Raw genomic sequence first — 14,851 nt, 5'->3', positions numbered from 1 at the left:
TTCACCCACATATAGTTGACAACTTAGATGAAATGGTGAATTCCTTAGAAACTACTACAGCTCAAGTAATACGAAAAAGATTATTTGACCTGCCTTATAACTTTTAAGAAAATCGAATTTGTCATTTAAAAACTCAAAAAAGAAAAAGAAAACAAACCCCCAGGCCCTTATGGTTTCACTGGGAACTTCTACCAACCATTTAAGGAATTAACACCAATTCTACACAATCTTCTAGAAAAAGGAAGAAATCTTTCCAACCTATTTTATGAAGCTAGCATTACCCTGATACCAAAACCCAACAAAGACAATACGTAAATAAAAAAAAAACTACAGACCAATTTCCTTCATGAACACAGATGCAAAAATCCTAAACAAAATATTATAAAATATAATTTGGCAGCATGTAAAAAGAATTATACACCATGACAAAGTAGGGTTTATGCTAGGGATGGAAGGTCGACTCAATATTTGAAAATCAGTGTAATTAATAGGCTAAAGAAGAAAAATCACTTGATTGTATCATCTCATCTTTCAGACTTCTAAATGTTGAAGTGTTTGAGGACTCAGTCACTGGGCCTCTCTTCTTTCCTTTTATTTACTTATTTGAGAGAGAGTACACACACACACACACACACACACACACACACGCACGCACGCGCATGAGCTGAGGACGGGCAGAGGAGGAGGGAGAAGCAGGCTCCCTGCGGAGCAGGAAGCCCGACGTGGTGGGGGGCGGGGGCTTGATCCCAGGACTCAGGGATTTTTATGACCTGAGCCTGAGGCAGACGCTTAACTGACTGAGCCACCCAGGCGCCCCAACCTCTCTTCTTTCTACACCTATTCCCCCTTATGACTCCCATATTTATATCTCTATTGCTATCAGATCTCTTTTTTGAACTCCAGACCCATAAATCCAACTGCCTATGAGAGAAGCTCTACCTGGATAAGGCATTTCCACCTGGACATGTACAAATCTAAACTCTTGCTTTTACTCCCCAAGCCAGCTCTTTCCGCAATTCGGTAAATGCAAACTCCCATTTTTATGGTTGCTTAGGCTGAAACCTAAGGAGCCACATAGACTCATCTTTGTTTTACAGATCTAATTTGTCAGCAAATCCTGTTCTACCTTTAAAAGACAGAATCCTCAGAATCTGACCCTCTCTCACCACCTCCACCCTGGTCTGAGTCATCCTTTCACCTGGGTTATTACAACAGCTGCTCAACTGCTCTTCCTGCTTCTATCCTTGCAGCCTTGCTGTTCTCTGCCTAACAGCCACAATGCTTCTCTTTTGCTCAAAAGCAGTCAGCGAACTCTCATTTCATTCAGAGTATTATCCAAAATCCTTCCTATTGCTTACAAGTCCCCATGTGATATGGTCTATGTCATGTGGTCCCTGGCTACTTTTCTGAGCTCATTTCCAGCCTTTTGGTTCATATCATTCCAGCCTTACCATCCTTCTTGCTGTTCCTCAAAAATGCCAACAATGGTCTAACAATTGCACTTGGTTTTCCCCCTGCCTGGAACAACATTCCACCATACAGCAAACGGCTTGTTCTCTCGTTTCTTTCAGGGCTCTGATCAAATGTCACCCTATCAGTGAGGCCTTTTCTGACCAGCATATGTAAGAGACTCCTATCCTCCCACAAATGCATTCCTCATCCTCCTTATCCTCCTTGATTTTTATTCAAGGTAGGTATCATTTTCTGACTTGTTTTATACTTGCATGTTTTTTTAGCCTATCTTCTCTTGTAGAAGGTAAGCTTCTAGGGACATAGATTCTTTTTGCTTAAAATAGTGCTTGAGACATGGTGCTCAAAAATTATTTGCCGAAAGAATCAGTGGCTCAGGAGTGAAGACTTTAGGATCAGATAACCTTGATTTAACTCCTAGCTCTGTCATTTTCTATGTCCAAGTGATATTGGACAGATTACTCACCCATGTTTTACGTTTTCTCATCTCTCAAATAGTGATAATAGTCCTCATCCCACAAAACTGTTGTGGGGATTAAATAAAACAAAGTATGTAATGTGCTTAGTACAAAGTGACTTGGTGTTAAGTGTTCAGTATATGACAGTGCTACTTAATATAGAAACATGGTCTAGATTTGGACTCAAAGGCCCTAGATTACAATTATGACGAGATACTGACTGTGTAATTTTAGGGCATGCACCTTTTTTATATTAATTCACACAATCAGCTATGAATAAGGTGGCAGGATGAGAAAAATAGATGAAGATGCAGTCCTTTCCCTCTAATCTTAGTTATGTGATCTTGGGTAGTTCGCCTAACTTCTCTGTCCCATTTCCTCATTTGCCAAATGAGAATAACATAATAACTGCCTTACAGCTTTGTCATGAGGATTAAATGTGTTACTATGTGAAAACTATGTCTAGCCCGTAGCAATTGCTCACTATGTTGGCTATGATTATGATGATTATGATGATTCTAGTCTGGAAGAGGAGTGAAAGCATCTAAGCAAAGAACTACAATACGGTGCAGTGAGAGAAAAAACAGTCATCAACTAGAAGAATGTCTCTTAACTGGAGTTTGCCCATAACTGGTAAGTTCCACTATAATCAGGAAATTTAAAAACTGTTATGTCTACAATAACCTGACTCCCTACTACCAACCCAATAGCAGTTGGAAAGACAAATTTCTCTACTGGAATTAGAGAAATTGATAACTGGAATTTAAAACTTTTAAAAAATAGGTAAAGAGGTCACAGTCTCAAATAGTGTTTCAAAGAAAGGTCAATGGAACCATTGACTTCCCTGCCCCCACCCTCAAAAAAGTTAACATATTGCTTAAATTTCAGAAACAGTCAAATGGACTCCCAAGAGGGCAAGGGCAGCATGTAATTCCCTGAAAGAAGCAACCAAATTAAGGGCACAAAGGTGTGTTCTATGGCTGTGCTGTCACAGACTAAACGTCAAAACAGGACATTAAAGGGTGGTCCTGGAGGTTGAGTGGGAGCACACCAGGTGAGAAGGGGGGGAGGCGTCACCTTTGGAGAAAGAACAGCAAGAGCCAAGGCGTGAAAAGTGCACGTGGGTGGCTTGGCACAACCAAAGGAAGCTTTTGGGGGGTGGGGAGGTGGACAGCCAGAGAGCAGGACGTCTACGGAGAAGAGTGCGGCCTGGGGCTTGCCAGATGAAGGAGAGAGTCCCCCCTCCTGTACCCTGTCCTGATCACGCAGCATCAGTGTCCCCTCGGGATTCCCCTCTAAGAGCTCCCGGTTGTTCGGTTACCTCTCGCTCCCGCCACTCTTCCCTTACCTCGTCTTCCAGCCTTTCCCTCACTCTCCCGCCTCCTCCGCCCCGTCGGAAGTGACGTACTAACTAGCGCGCCGTACAGCGCCAGAAAGGTTCTGTGAGAGCGGGAGAAAGGGTTCCGGTGAGCCTCATTGCGCCTGCGTGCGGGCGCGAGCGGTCAAAGCGCCTTCCGGAGGCCGCCGAACTGCGCTTTCCTCCCAGTCTGTCGCTTTCGAAGTACCCTGAGCGAGGTTCAGGGAGGCCGCCGCCACTGGAGGGGCATTTTTCTGTGGCTCTGACGCCTCCCGGTGCCCAGCTACTTCGGCCCTTGCCCTTTGACCCTGCTTGCGGCGGGGTGAGAGGTCGGTGGCCATCTTGTGGCGGCGGCGCGGGCGGCTGTTACTGCGGAGACCCATCCCCTCCCCCTCCTTACCCCCTGGCCGTCTGTCAGTCAGTAAAGAGCCCCGCAGGCAGTCAGGTGAGGCCCCGGCCTCGTGCCGTCACTCTTCCCGCCGCACTGGGCGGCCCAGGCCGCTCCCTGCAGGGCCCCACCGCCGCCACCATGTCCTCCTTCTCCGAGTCGGCGTTGGAGAAGAAGCTCTCGGAGCTGAGCAACTCTCAACAGAGCGTGCAGACCCTGTCCCTGTGGCTCATCCACCACCGCAAGCACGCGGGACCCATCGTCTCTGTGTGGCATCGCGAGCTCCGCAAAGGTAAACACCCCCTGCGCAGCCCCTTGGGCCCTCCCCCGGATTGACCTCTCCCCAGCCCGCTCCCGAGGCTCCTCTAGCTTCTTAGTTGAGGCTTGCTTTCCAAGCCTGGGCCTCTGATTGCGCTTCTGAGGTTGGAGACAGTGTTATCCCCATTTCTCGGAGAAGGAAACTGAGGCCCGGGAAGGTTTAAGATACTTGTCTGAAGTTTCCAGACTCCCAGTTCATCCAGCCCTTTTCCCCGCAGGCTACTCCTGACATTTGTGACTATTATTATCTCGACAGCCTTGTAGAGGGCACTGGCCCTAGGCTGTTGTATGCCAGGCGCTTTGCTGGGCATTTGGAGTAAGAGCCAGAGGACTCTGGAGAAAGACTGCCTAGATCGAGTCCTGGCTTAGCTACTTATTAGCTGAGTGATGTTGGGCTAGTTTCTTCATCTCTCTGTGCTTCTGTTTTCTCATCTGTAAAACGAGGACAAGGATGGCTGCCACTTACAGAGCCTTTATTCTGTGCCAGTCACTATGCTAAGACCTTTACGAATATCCTCACTTAGTCCTCAGAACGGCTCTGTGAAGTGGGTACAGTTACCCCCATTATGGAGCTGTTAAGGGGCCACGCTACCTAGACCTTACCTCTCAGGCTCCTCTTCTCATGCATCTTTCATTGATTCTAGACCCTGCTCAGGATCTGACAGGCATTCATTGAGCTCAGCCTGTTATGTGCCAGGCACTGGGTTGGATGCTTGATAACATGTTGACTCCAGAGGCCATCTGCCTGGAATTTAAGCCTGATTTTGCCATTCACTGACCCCAGCAGCCTAGCCTCTCTGACCCTCAGTTTCCTTACCTATAAAATGGAGGTGATGAAAACTGATATTTACTGTGCCTTTAATTATGTGCCAGGTGCAGTACTGATATCTTTACATACATTGTCATTTTTTAAATTCTCAGAGTTCTCTGGAGTAGGAACTTTGCAGATGAGGAAAAACTGAGGCTCAAACAACTTGCTGTGGTAAGGAGTAAACAGGATAATCCAAATGAACATTTAGCATGGTGTCAAGCACAGTATAGGCATTTCATAAATAATGGTGAAATGGGACTACTGATTACTCAATGTGAGGCATGGTCTTTGCCTTCAAGTTGCTTACAGTCTGGTGGGGAAGGATAGGCACCTTCACAGCTGTTACCCTAATGATTCCATAGCAGAAAGCTGAGGAAATGGAGCTTAGAACCACTTTGGGCAGCCTCTGTGCAGTAGGCCCTTTATAGTATAGGAAGTAACTTTACATGTGTTTTCCACTATCTGTGAGATGGAGATCCCACCTAAGTGGTTAAGTGATATTTTCAATTCCTTAGAACTCGTGAGGTTAGACTACATCAGACACCAAAATCCAAGATTCTTTCAGGAGACCCGGTTCTGGCCTTCTAGCAGAGACTCCCCTCTCCACAAATAGGGGTCCCCTCTGGGCAGCTGGGGGCTAGAGCCTGGAGCCCCCAGATCCTCCTCCTTGTACCCTATTTGAGTTATGGAAAATAACAGTTTAGAGAGTGCATTCATCTGTGACACAAGCTCCTTTAACCCTAATCTCATGATCCTAATTTCATGGAACTTTATGTTTTAAGGAGACCAGCATTATTATCTCCCATTTTATAGATGAGAATGTAAAGATGCGGAGAGATTAAGTGCTTTGTTTAGGGGCATGTAGCTGGAGCATCAGCCCAGCGCCCTCTGATGCCAAAATTTGTGCTTTCAAGTTCCCAGTGCCTCAGTGCCCTTTAATAAGTGAAGGTGATCATCTGACTCCAACCAAACCCATAGCACTTTTGTTGATTAGAATTAGTCACTGTATCCCACCCCATCCCATACTAATTGAGCATTTATTTCATTCTTACTAGTTCTGTCTTTTTCACTAGATTTGTGTTTTGAGGGAGAAACTAGGGCTTCTTGTTTCTTTGTAATACCCATAGCATTTAACATGGTGCCTTTTAACACAGTTTAAAAATAGGTTAGAAGTTCGATTGTGGTCTCCAACGTCATTTTCATGGTTGAGTAGAGGATCCAAACAGCACTACCTAATACAGCTTTCTGTGAGGTGTTTTCTATCCATAATGCCCAGCAAGGTAGCCCCTTGCCACATGTGGCTGTTGAGCACTTGAAATGTGTGACTAAGGAACTAAAGTTTTAAATAATTGTGCTAGTTACAATTCAAGTGTTCAACAGCCATATGTGGCTACTGGCTACCATATTGGATAGTGCCAAAGTAGAGGATGCTCTTCCAAGCATCAGGATATAGCTTCCTAATACCCAGGCTTCCTTCATGAATAGAGAATGCCCCCACACTGAAATGGAAAAAGATTTTGTGCCCTTATGCTCAAATTGACTAGCCCCTTAGATTCTGGCCCACCCTGAGTCTTTAAGAGTGGACATTTCTATCTGTGGTCAAGTCATTTTCCCTAAGATGTTTACAGACTATCTCTGAGTCGCCTTCAAAATATTTACAGGGTTTAAAGAAATTATTATTATTATTATTATTATTATTATTTACTTAAATACTACTTTTATTCTTGATGGGTTATTGTCTTTCCACTTTCTGGGAATAATTCTTAATTTATCCCTTTGGGCTCTGTCCAAAGAACTTCCCTTCTTTATGGAGAAGTTTGATGTAAAATGCTCTTAAATGAATATTTTTAGTAATGTTTTTATATGTTGGCCTGAATGCAGATAAATAGGCTTTTTTTCCGCCCAACTTTTTTAGATGTCAAAACCAGCTAAACAAATTGAATTTTTTGGTCAGCTAGTTATATAAATTTTGCCTAATAACTACTCCATCCCATTTGGATTGGGCATAGATAGGGGATGAAAGGATCTATTATGTTATATTGGAAAGACATGTGAATAAGTGAGTTGTCACTTGGGACTAGAGTAGAGGGTGTGAGTATTCAGGTGCTCTGGGCTTTGTCGTATCACCTTTACACACATGGTATTTATGTTGGCTTCAGGATGCTGGATGTAGAGGGATAAAGTTTGACTAAAATCCCCATTGCAAAGTTTGAGGACGATGAAAATTAATTGGCATTATAAATAGTGAAAACTTTGGCTCTCTGGCCTCTTGGCTATCATGTTTGCAGCACTGAAAAAAAATGTATCATGTCTTAATTGTCCAAATTGACATTTTATACAATGGATTCTGGGTTTTTAAACATAAAATATATGGCATTTGTAAAGCTTTGCTTAATCAAATTACCTTTGTTGAAGTTCTGTTGTACTTTTGAATCCGCTAACTCATGGCGTTATAGACTTGGTAGTTTTATTTGTTGCAACATCCCGGGACAAGGTTTACTTTAAAAAGAGAAAAGCCTTTGCCATAATGATACGTTTGTAGCAACGGTAGAATATTGTAACTATTGACACTTTTGATCGGCTTTTGAATAATAATTAGAATAGTTAAAGATTAAATATTATCATCAGTTAGCCATGTAAACTAGGTTATTACCAGAAGGCTAATAAAACTCAGGATAGCCATATTTAATTTTATGAATACTTTGTCATCATTTTAAACTATTACATGCTTTTAAAATCTTGTTTTTAACTTGGGTTATTCTTCTGTAGCTACCTTTAAAAATGTCACATCTTATGCCTGCTGTGTCAGAATTTATACATGCTGTGTGCATTTCAAAAGAAACAAGTGGTTTCTGAGAGGAATAGAGTAAGGACTAGTTTTTCAGGTATGTAAAGGTTGATATAAGGCTTGCTTGAGTTTTTCAGGTATTTTAGCATTGGAGAAAACTTAATGTTTTGGACTGTCTGATTATATTCTTATTTATTTCTTTTAAAAGAAAACTGGGACCAAAAATGCTAGTGATGTAACTTTACGGTTGAGAAGTTATGTGCATAGAAGCCAGGAAATTCAGTAATGTTTCCCTAAGCAACTGTAACTCAGACATACTGCATGAGGTTTTTATGGTTTAATATATGATGCCATATAGAGTAATAGGAAATACTACATTTAGTATGTATAAGAGAGAAGAATTATGGTTTCTGTGGGAGCCATAATTTTGCATATCCAGAATTCAGACATCTTTAAATTTTCATTAATAACGTAGCATTAATATATATTTATATTTGAGATAAATATCCATTGGTGCATTTAGAGATTTCTCTGGATTGTAGAATTGATATCATTGACTGATGATTGTTATTGGAGTGTTCAAAGAGAAATCATCAATGTAGGAACATAAATTATAAGAATCTATTTTAAAACTGAAACCTGGCTCAGTCTTTTCATTCTGCAGTATTTGGTAATTAAGAGTGAATTAAAAATGCTCATCTTTGCAATAGAATAAATGAAAACCTTGATTTTAATATGTCTTCTTGAGGATATGCTTATCCTTTAGGAATTTTCTTTGGATTATCTTTATTTTTACCATCAATTATTCTTGTTAAAATATCACAGAAATGAAGATGGCCCATTCTTGTTTTGTTTTTCAAACTTGTATTCTCAAACCTGTTTTGTTAGTGATGTCAATAAGTTATTTAAGTTGTTGTTTCAAACATAAAGGAACTCTGATCTCAAGTAAATAATGCTTAATATTCTTTAGGAGTAGCTTAGGGCAGAATTGTGGATTGAGAATTTCCTTGGTGTAAATTAAATTATCTTTTTTTCTTTTTTCCAGCCAAATCAAATAGAAAGCTTACTTTTCTGTACTTAGCCAATGATGTCATCCAAAACAGTAAAAGGAAAGGACCTGAATTCACTAGAGAATTTGAATCTGTCCTTGTGGATGCTTTTTCTCATGTTGCCAGGTATGTTGTCTGGTTTTTTTGTTTGGTTTGGTATTTAAATGCATTATCCTTTCCTCTTTACTGTTCTTTCCTTCTCTGGGAGAGCCTTTGTAAATTGACAACTTCATATTTTACAGGGTTGTGCTTTACAGTGTTGTAGAGGCCAAATTACATTACAGAGTGTTGTAGAGGCCAAATTACAGTTTTCTGTTTTGCTGGACCCTTAAGAACTGTCTCAGACATGTAAACATTTTGATGCATTGAAGGGATTGAGTCTAGCACTTGTAGAACATCTTTTTCCCTAGGTATATTCATTTATTGAATTCATTTTTTGACTATGGTGTTTTCCTTGGCTTGGCTGAGTTGTCTCATTAGCTTATGGTCAGAAAACAAAGCTAAATAGTACCAGGAAACATTCCAGTAACAAAACCTTAATAGCAAGATATTAGTTGGTTATGCCTTTATTTTTACTTCTTTCCTTCTTAATATCTAGATGTCTCATTTACTAAAAATAGTGGTCATTACTGTAACTGCAAAGATAATAATTATCAGTGTGGAAAGTAGATACTTGCACTGGCTATATCATATTAAATCTCTGCCCCTATTGTGTTTTGTGAACAAGAAGACTAGAGCATAGAGCACACATGTAGCTAATATCACATGAAATTCATTTGATTAAAACTTCTATAAATCACTTTTATTTATTTAAAAATAAACTGCTTTTCTGTAGACACAAGTTAGTTGTCCAGGAGGAGCAAACAACAACTATTTTTCACTAGAATATTATTTAGTAAACATATAAGAAACATCTTTGCAAAAGGAAATTGGGAAGGGCAAAAAAAAAAAAAAAAAGAGACCAGTTGGTTAAAATTGTACTAGGGTCTGAAGTATAAGTGAAAGGCCTTAAATGTATAAATGAGTCCAGCATTCCATGAAAGATTTGAGAATTTTGAAGGAATAAAATGAAAAATCCAAAAGAAAGAAATGATACCTAGTTTTCTGGAGATGAGAAAAGATTTTTGTTTGTCAGCTACGTAGCTGGCCCCTACTTTTGATGAACATGGGCACTGAAGAAGCAGAATGCATTATGATCTTGAAACAATCCTGAATCCTTATAGCAGAGTAAGCTTAGAACAGACTGCTAGAATAGCTATCTCAAATGGGAGCCCCGGCATTTTCTTGTTTTGAGGAAAGGTAGTTAAGTTTCTTGGGCTGTAGCTCTGCCCCCAGCACTCTCAGTGACCTTGGATGTGTTACTTAGCTTCTACTGATGCCTCAGTTACAAGTTTCCTAACGGATTAGAAGGGGATGACATCACCTACCTCACTGAAGTTGTTGTGGGGCGGAAATACACCAGTCTGTTTGAAAACACATAGCACACTGCCCAGTCCCCAGTCTTTGCTCAGTTACGGAAATATGCTAAATTGTAAACTTTGTGGCAAGAAGGACCATTTCTTTTTTGTTCTTCACTGTATCCCAGGCACCTAGTAACGTGTCTGCCCGGCACAGAGCTGTCAGGTTACATAGCTTTAGGGAGTACCATTTATGTAGCCTTGGTGTGATCGGTGTGCCAGGAGTTGGGCAACATTGTGGTCTGCCCTGGCATTTAAGGATTCCGTAAGTATTTGTTGAATGAATTAATTTGGGTATAGGGAATTGACTAAAATAATTTCCTGTCGGGATAGTACACATAACATTTTTATTTAAAAATTGAACAATAATCATTAACTGCCCCCCAAACCAGGAAAGGGTAAGTAGAAAGGAGTAGGAGAAGGGGAATGGGCAATACTGGGATTGAAAATTCCTTTTCTACTTGGTATAACATCTTAAAGCCTATCTAGGAGGCGCTGTAAAAATGTCTTGGCAGATTTCTGTGGCATTATGGGGAAAGTAAATCTGGTCCTTTTCAATGAAAAAAAAAAAGCTCTAATTCCTTTTTTTTTTTTTTTCCATCTTGTTCTTTTAAGGTCCTTTTTGGGTATTAGGTTCAGGATCCCCATGTTTCTAAGCCCTTTCCTCCCACCATTGTTAGAACAGAAAAGCCAGCAACTCCACTTTAATCCTGATGTACCTTATCCAGGGTAAGAAGTAGTCTGTGTGGCTTTCTGTGCCCAATTGAGGAACAAAGATAGTGGACCCATTAATATTGACCAAAATTGATTAGGAATCTTTTTATGGTAATTTCCTACCTCCTCCCTCACCTCTCCCCCCTCCCCCCCAAAAAAAACCCCAAACCAAACCTCTGAAGTCAGAGGAAGCAGCCAAGCTCATAGGTTAGATTTAATTTGAATAGCAGTTTAATTAACTGGACTTTGAACTTTTTTCCCACACAAATGCCTTCTTTTTTTTTTTTTTTTTTTTTTAAAGATTTTATTTATTTGACAGAGAGAGACACAGAGAGAGAGGGAACACAAGCAGGAGGACTGGGAGAGGGAGAAGCAGGCTTCCCTCAGAGCGGGGAGCCGGATGCGGGGCTCGATCCCAGGACCCTGGGATCATGACCTGAGCCGAAGGCAGACGCTTAACGACTGAGCCACCCAGGTGCCCCCACACAGATGCCTTCTTATTTTCTTCTGAGTTTGGAGATGGTTGTGCACTTTGTTTTTCAGTCCACATATATTTGAGTGCCTTCTATGTCCCAAGTACTGACGCAGACACTGGAGGAGTAGCAGTGAGCAAGTCAGGCAAGGACAAATAAACAAGCAAGATACTTTCAGAGGGTGATAATATGGACATGATGAAATAGAATGACATTCTGGAGTGGGATCTGTTCTAGTGTGGTTAAGGAAGGCCTCTCTAAGGAAATGACATTTGAGATAATCATGCGAAGTAGGAACAAACAGCTATTAAAAAGAACCTAAGGTAGAAATAATCTTGGCATGTTAAGAGGATCAGAATGAAGGCCAGTGTGGTTAAAACAGTTGTGTTGAGCAAAGAGAAAAGCGGCATCCGGATAAGATCAGAGAGGTAGGCAGGTGCCAGTCACTTATGTCTTATAAGCCTTGGGAGAGAGGATTTTATTCTGATGGGATGTCAGTGACGGGTATTAAGCAGGGGAAAGATATATTCCATCACATGGTTAAAAGGTCCCTGTCGCTTGGTGTGGAGAATGGATTATAAAGGCCAAGGACACGCCTATGAAGGGTATTGCTCTCCTACAGGCTAGAGATGACATTGGCTGGGACTCAGAGCAGTGAGAACATAGTAAGCTTCCAGATTATCGAATGTTTACTTTGTGAATGGATTTGCCTCACCTCCCCCACGTAAAACTGATAGGATTTGTGGGAGTTGAGTGGGAACTGGTCATGAAGGAAAAGAGAAATCAGATTATCTCTAGGTTTTTGACATGACTAAGAGGATGGCTGCAAGTGCTATTTGCTGAGATGAAGTTTGGGGAAAAGATGTGGTAGAGGAAGTCGGGAGTTTTGTTTTGGCCATGCTAAGTTTGAGATGGCTAGTAGATATTCCAAGGGGGTGATGCCAGATAGGTAGATGGATGAAATAGTCTGAAGCTCAGTAGGAAATTAATTTCTGGAGACATAAATTTGGAGTTATCACCATATACATACTTATTTACTATTGTGTTATGGATTCCCAAGGCCACTTCCAGGTTTGGTGACTTGCTAGGAGGGCTCACAAGACTCACAGTATGGTTGTGCCTATGGCTATGATTTATTACAGTGAAAGGATACAAAGCAGAATCAGCAAAGGAAAAGTTGCATGGGCCGCAGTCCAGAGGAAACCACATATAAGCTTCCAAGAGTCCTCTCATAGTGGAGTCACACAAAACATACTAAATTCCTCCATTTTTGAGTTGTGACAACATGTGTGAAGTGTTGTGTACCTGGGAAGCTCATTAGAGACTCAGTGCCCAGGGTTTTTATTGGCGTTGGCCGCAGGTACCCTCTGCCAAAATTCCCAGCTCTCAGAAGGAAAGCAGGTATTCAGCGTAAATTATATTGTTTGCACAAACAGTTTAGGCACAGTAAACCATGATTATCAGTTAGGAAATTCAGGAACACTCCTTCCAGATGCCAGCCAAGAGCCAGCATGGTGAGCAGGCCTTTCTAAGGGTGGCAGTCTCAGGCTTGCTCTTTCCTGCATGATTGGCAATGGAACATTTCTGCTCCAGTTTCACAGGAGGCTCTGATGGAAGTGCTGGGGTTATTTAGAAAGAATTCCCACCTTTAGTAGGCTTATCACAGGGCTACTGTGCAGGGGATAAGACAGAAACACACAAATTATAGTGGGTATGCCAAGGATGTGCCATTAGACCTACAGAGGAAGAAAAGGTCCCCAGGTTAGCTTGGTGAGGCCTCAGCTGACACTTAAAGCAGCAATTCTGTGTGTATAATACATAGTTTATACTTTTCAGATCGGATTTATAATTAGAATTAAAAATGCATACTAAGTTGTGTTTCATATAAGTTATACTTATCATTTTCTGCTTATTCATTGATTAATGGCAAGGACTTTTTGGTGTTTTTTCATTTCACTTAAAGATTTCTCAGTTTAGAATGGAGTTAATGCAACCTGAAAAGATAGTTCTGTTATGAAACTACTTTATTGCTTTAGTTGTACCCACTTCCAAATGCTAATGGGACTTCAGTTCATTGGAGCTACTTTGGGCAAAACCTCATGAGTAAAAAGATTTCTTGACTGTTTTATCTGTAGCTTTGAAACTTACCTGGCAAAACTTTGATTTACTATATTGCTCCAGAAATTAGCCTATCCTGGCTAATTACATTCACCAGTTAAACTAGAGCTTCTTTTTTTTTTGCCTTTAGTGGTAAAAGCCTTATGAAAATGACTTGGATTTTACAGGTTTGTGTATCAGTTTCCATTGCATATAGTAATGTGGCTGAATCTGTACCCTAAATCAGTCTTAGTCTAAATTGAGTCCCAAATATTTAGTCTGCATTGTGTCCCCCCCCTTAACTAAATCCTTGATAAGAATTTATTGTCATGATAGGTTTCTCTTTCTATTAAGTGAACAAAGAATTTGCAGAGAACAGGTTATATGTTAAAAGCATCAACCAGTTAAGTTCTGATTAGTTGCGATTTGGTTATACTAATTATTTTATTTTCTAAGTCATTCATTTGATCTCATCAGAGACTTCCCATTGCCTTCAGGATAAAGGCCACGTACTTAATATGGTGTTCAGGGCCCTCATCTAATTCCACTCTGTCCTTCCAGATTCTTCTGCTATTTCCACATATTCCTTATATACTTAAGCCACCTGCATTACTTCCAACTTCTCCCTCTTCACCTTGTTCACCTTTGGGGGTTCCATTCAAAGGAGAGGAGATAACATGAGCAAAGGCACATGCGTGATGAGAGGGAGCAAGTTCTGAGCGGAAGATACATGTGGTTAAGTGCCCTGGTTGGGGTGTGGAAAGGGAAGGGGCTACTGGATCAGGCCCTAGAGGTCAGGCCCTAGGCCTTGGTCTTTGTATTACAAACACAGTATTTCATAAACCTCACTGAATGAGCAGGTGAGTGTTTAGCTGATGTCTGATAGGAGTGACTTTGTTGTGGAAAGATGATTGTTGAAAGGTAACTAATTGTATGGCCTATCGAAATCTAACTAAAAATTTTCGAGAAAGATTAAAATGAGGCCAATATTGTGCCTGTTCTAGGGTGGGTAGCAGGGGGCGGGGGAGAGGACAAATCGCTGCCCTTGTGGAAGTTGCATTCAAATGGACAGTTTTTTATGGGAAGTCAAATAAACAAATAAAAAAAATGAGATCAAATAAACAATGAGTAAACTGAATAGCATAGCAGAAGCAAGCTGTATGGAGAAAAATTAAGTAGGGGTAGGGAGTGTAATTTTAAATAGGGAGATTAGGAAGGGATGCCTGAGCCATGCTGCCAAGTAAGGAAATGTGGTTCCAGGCAAAGGCCCTGAGGCAAGAGGGCCAGGGTAGCTGTTGGGGAGCGAAGAAGGGAGAGGCTAGGTGAGGCCAGAGAAATAATGAGCTGTGTTGAGAATGGCTTTTTAGGCTTTATGAGAACTTTCACTTTTATTCTGGGGGAGAATGGGAAGAACCATTGGAAGTTTTGAGCAAAAGAGTGACATAATCTGCCTTCACACAACAGAATTTTT

General features: G+C 41.1%; 2 protein-coding genes across 5 annotated transcripts in view; one reads left to right on the top strand and one right to left on the bottom strand.

The window, feature by feature from the left end:
- Nucleotides 1-3,325, bottom strand: part of TTI1 (TELO2 interacting protein 1) — a 44,443-nt gene extending 41,118 nt beyond the window's left edge. For both annotated transcript variants that reach the window (XM_032419704.1, XM_032419703.1), the window contains exon 1: nt 3,277-3,325. The gene's annotated coding sequence lies outside the window, so the exon portion shown is untranslated. The remainder of the gene's footprint in view (nt 1-3,276) is intronic.
- Nucleotides 3,326-3,448: 123 nt separating this feature from the next.
- Nucleotides 3,449-14,851, top strand: part of RPRD1B (regulation of nuclear pre-mRNA domain containing 1B) — a 63,373-nt gene continuing 51,970 nt past the window's right edge. For all 3 annotated transcript variants that reach the window (XR_004301205.1, XM_032419391.1, XM_032419390.1), the window contains exons 1-2: nt 3,449-3,965; nt 8,636-8,765. Coding sequence is in view for 2 of the 3 variants with exons in the window: in XM_032419391.1 (XP_032275282.1) it covers nt 3,815-3,965; nt 8,636-8,765 (281 nt within the window). In the remaining variant the exon portion in view is untranslated. The remainder of the gene's footprint in view (nt 3,966-8,635; nt 8,766-14,851) is intronic.

This window comes from Phoca vitulina, unplaced genomic scaffold (assembly GCF_004348235.1).
Source record: "Phoca vitulina isolate PV1807 unplaced genomic scaffold, GSC_HSeal_1.0 scaffold22, whole genome shotgun sequence".
Taxonomy (NCBI): Eukaryota; Metazoa; Chordata; class Mammalia; order Carnivora; family Phocidae; genus Phoca; species Phoca vitulina.
The sequence above is the reverse complement of the archived record's forward strand: the minus strand, read 5'-3'. Positions and strand labels throughout refer to the sequence as shown.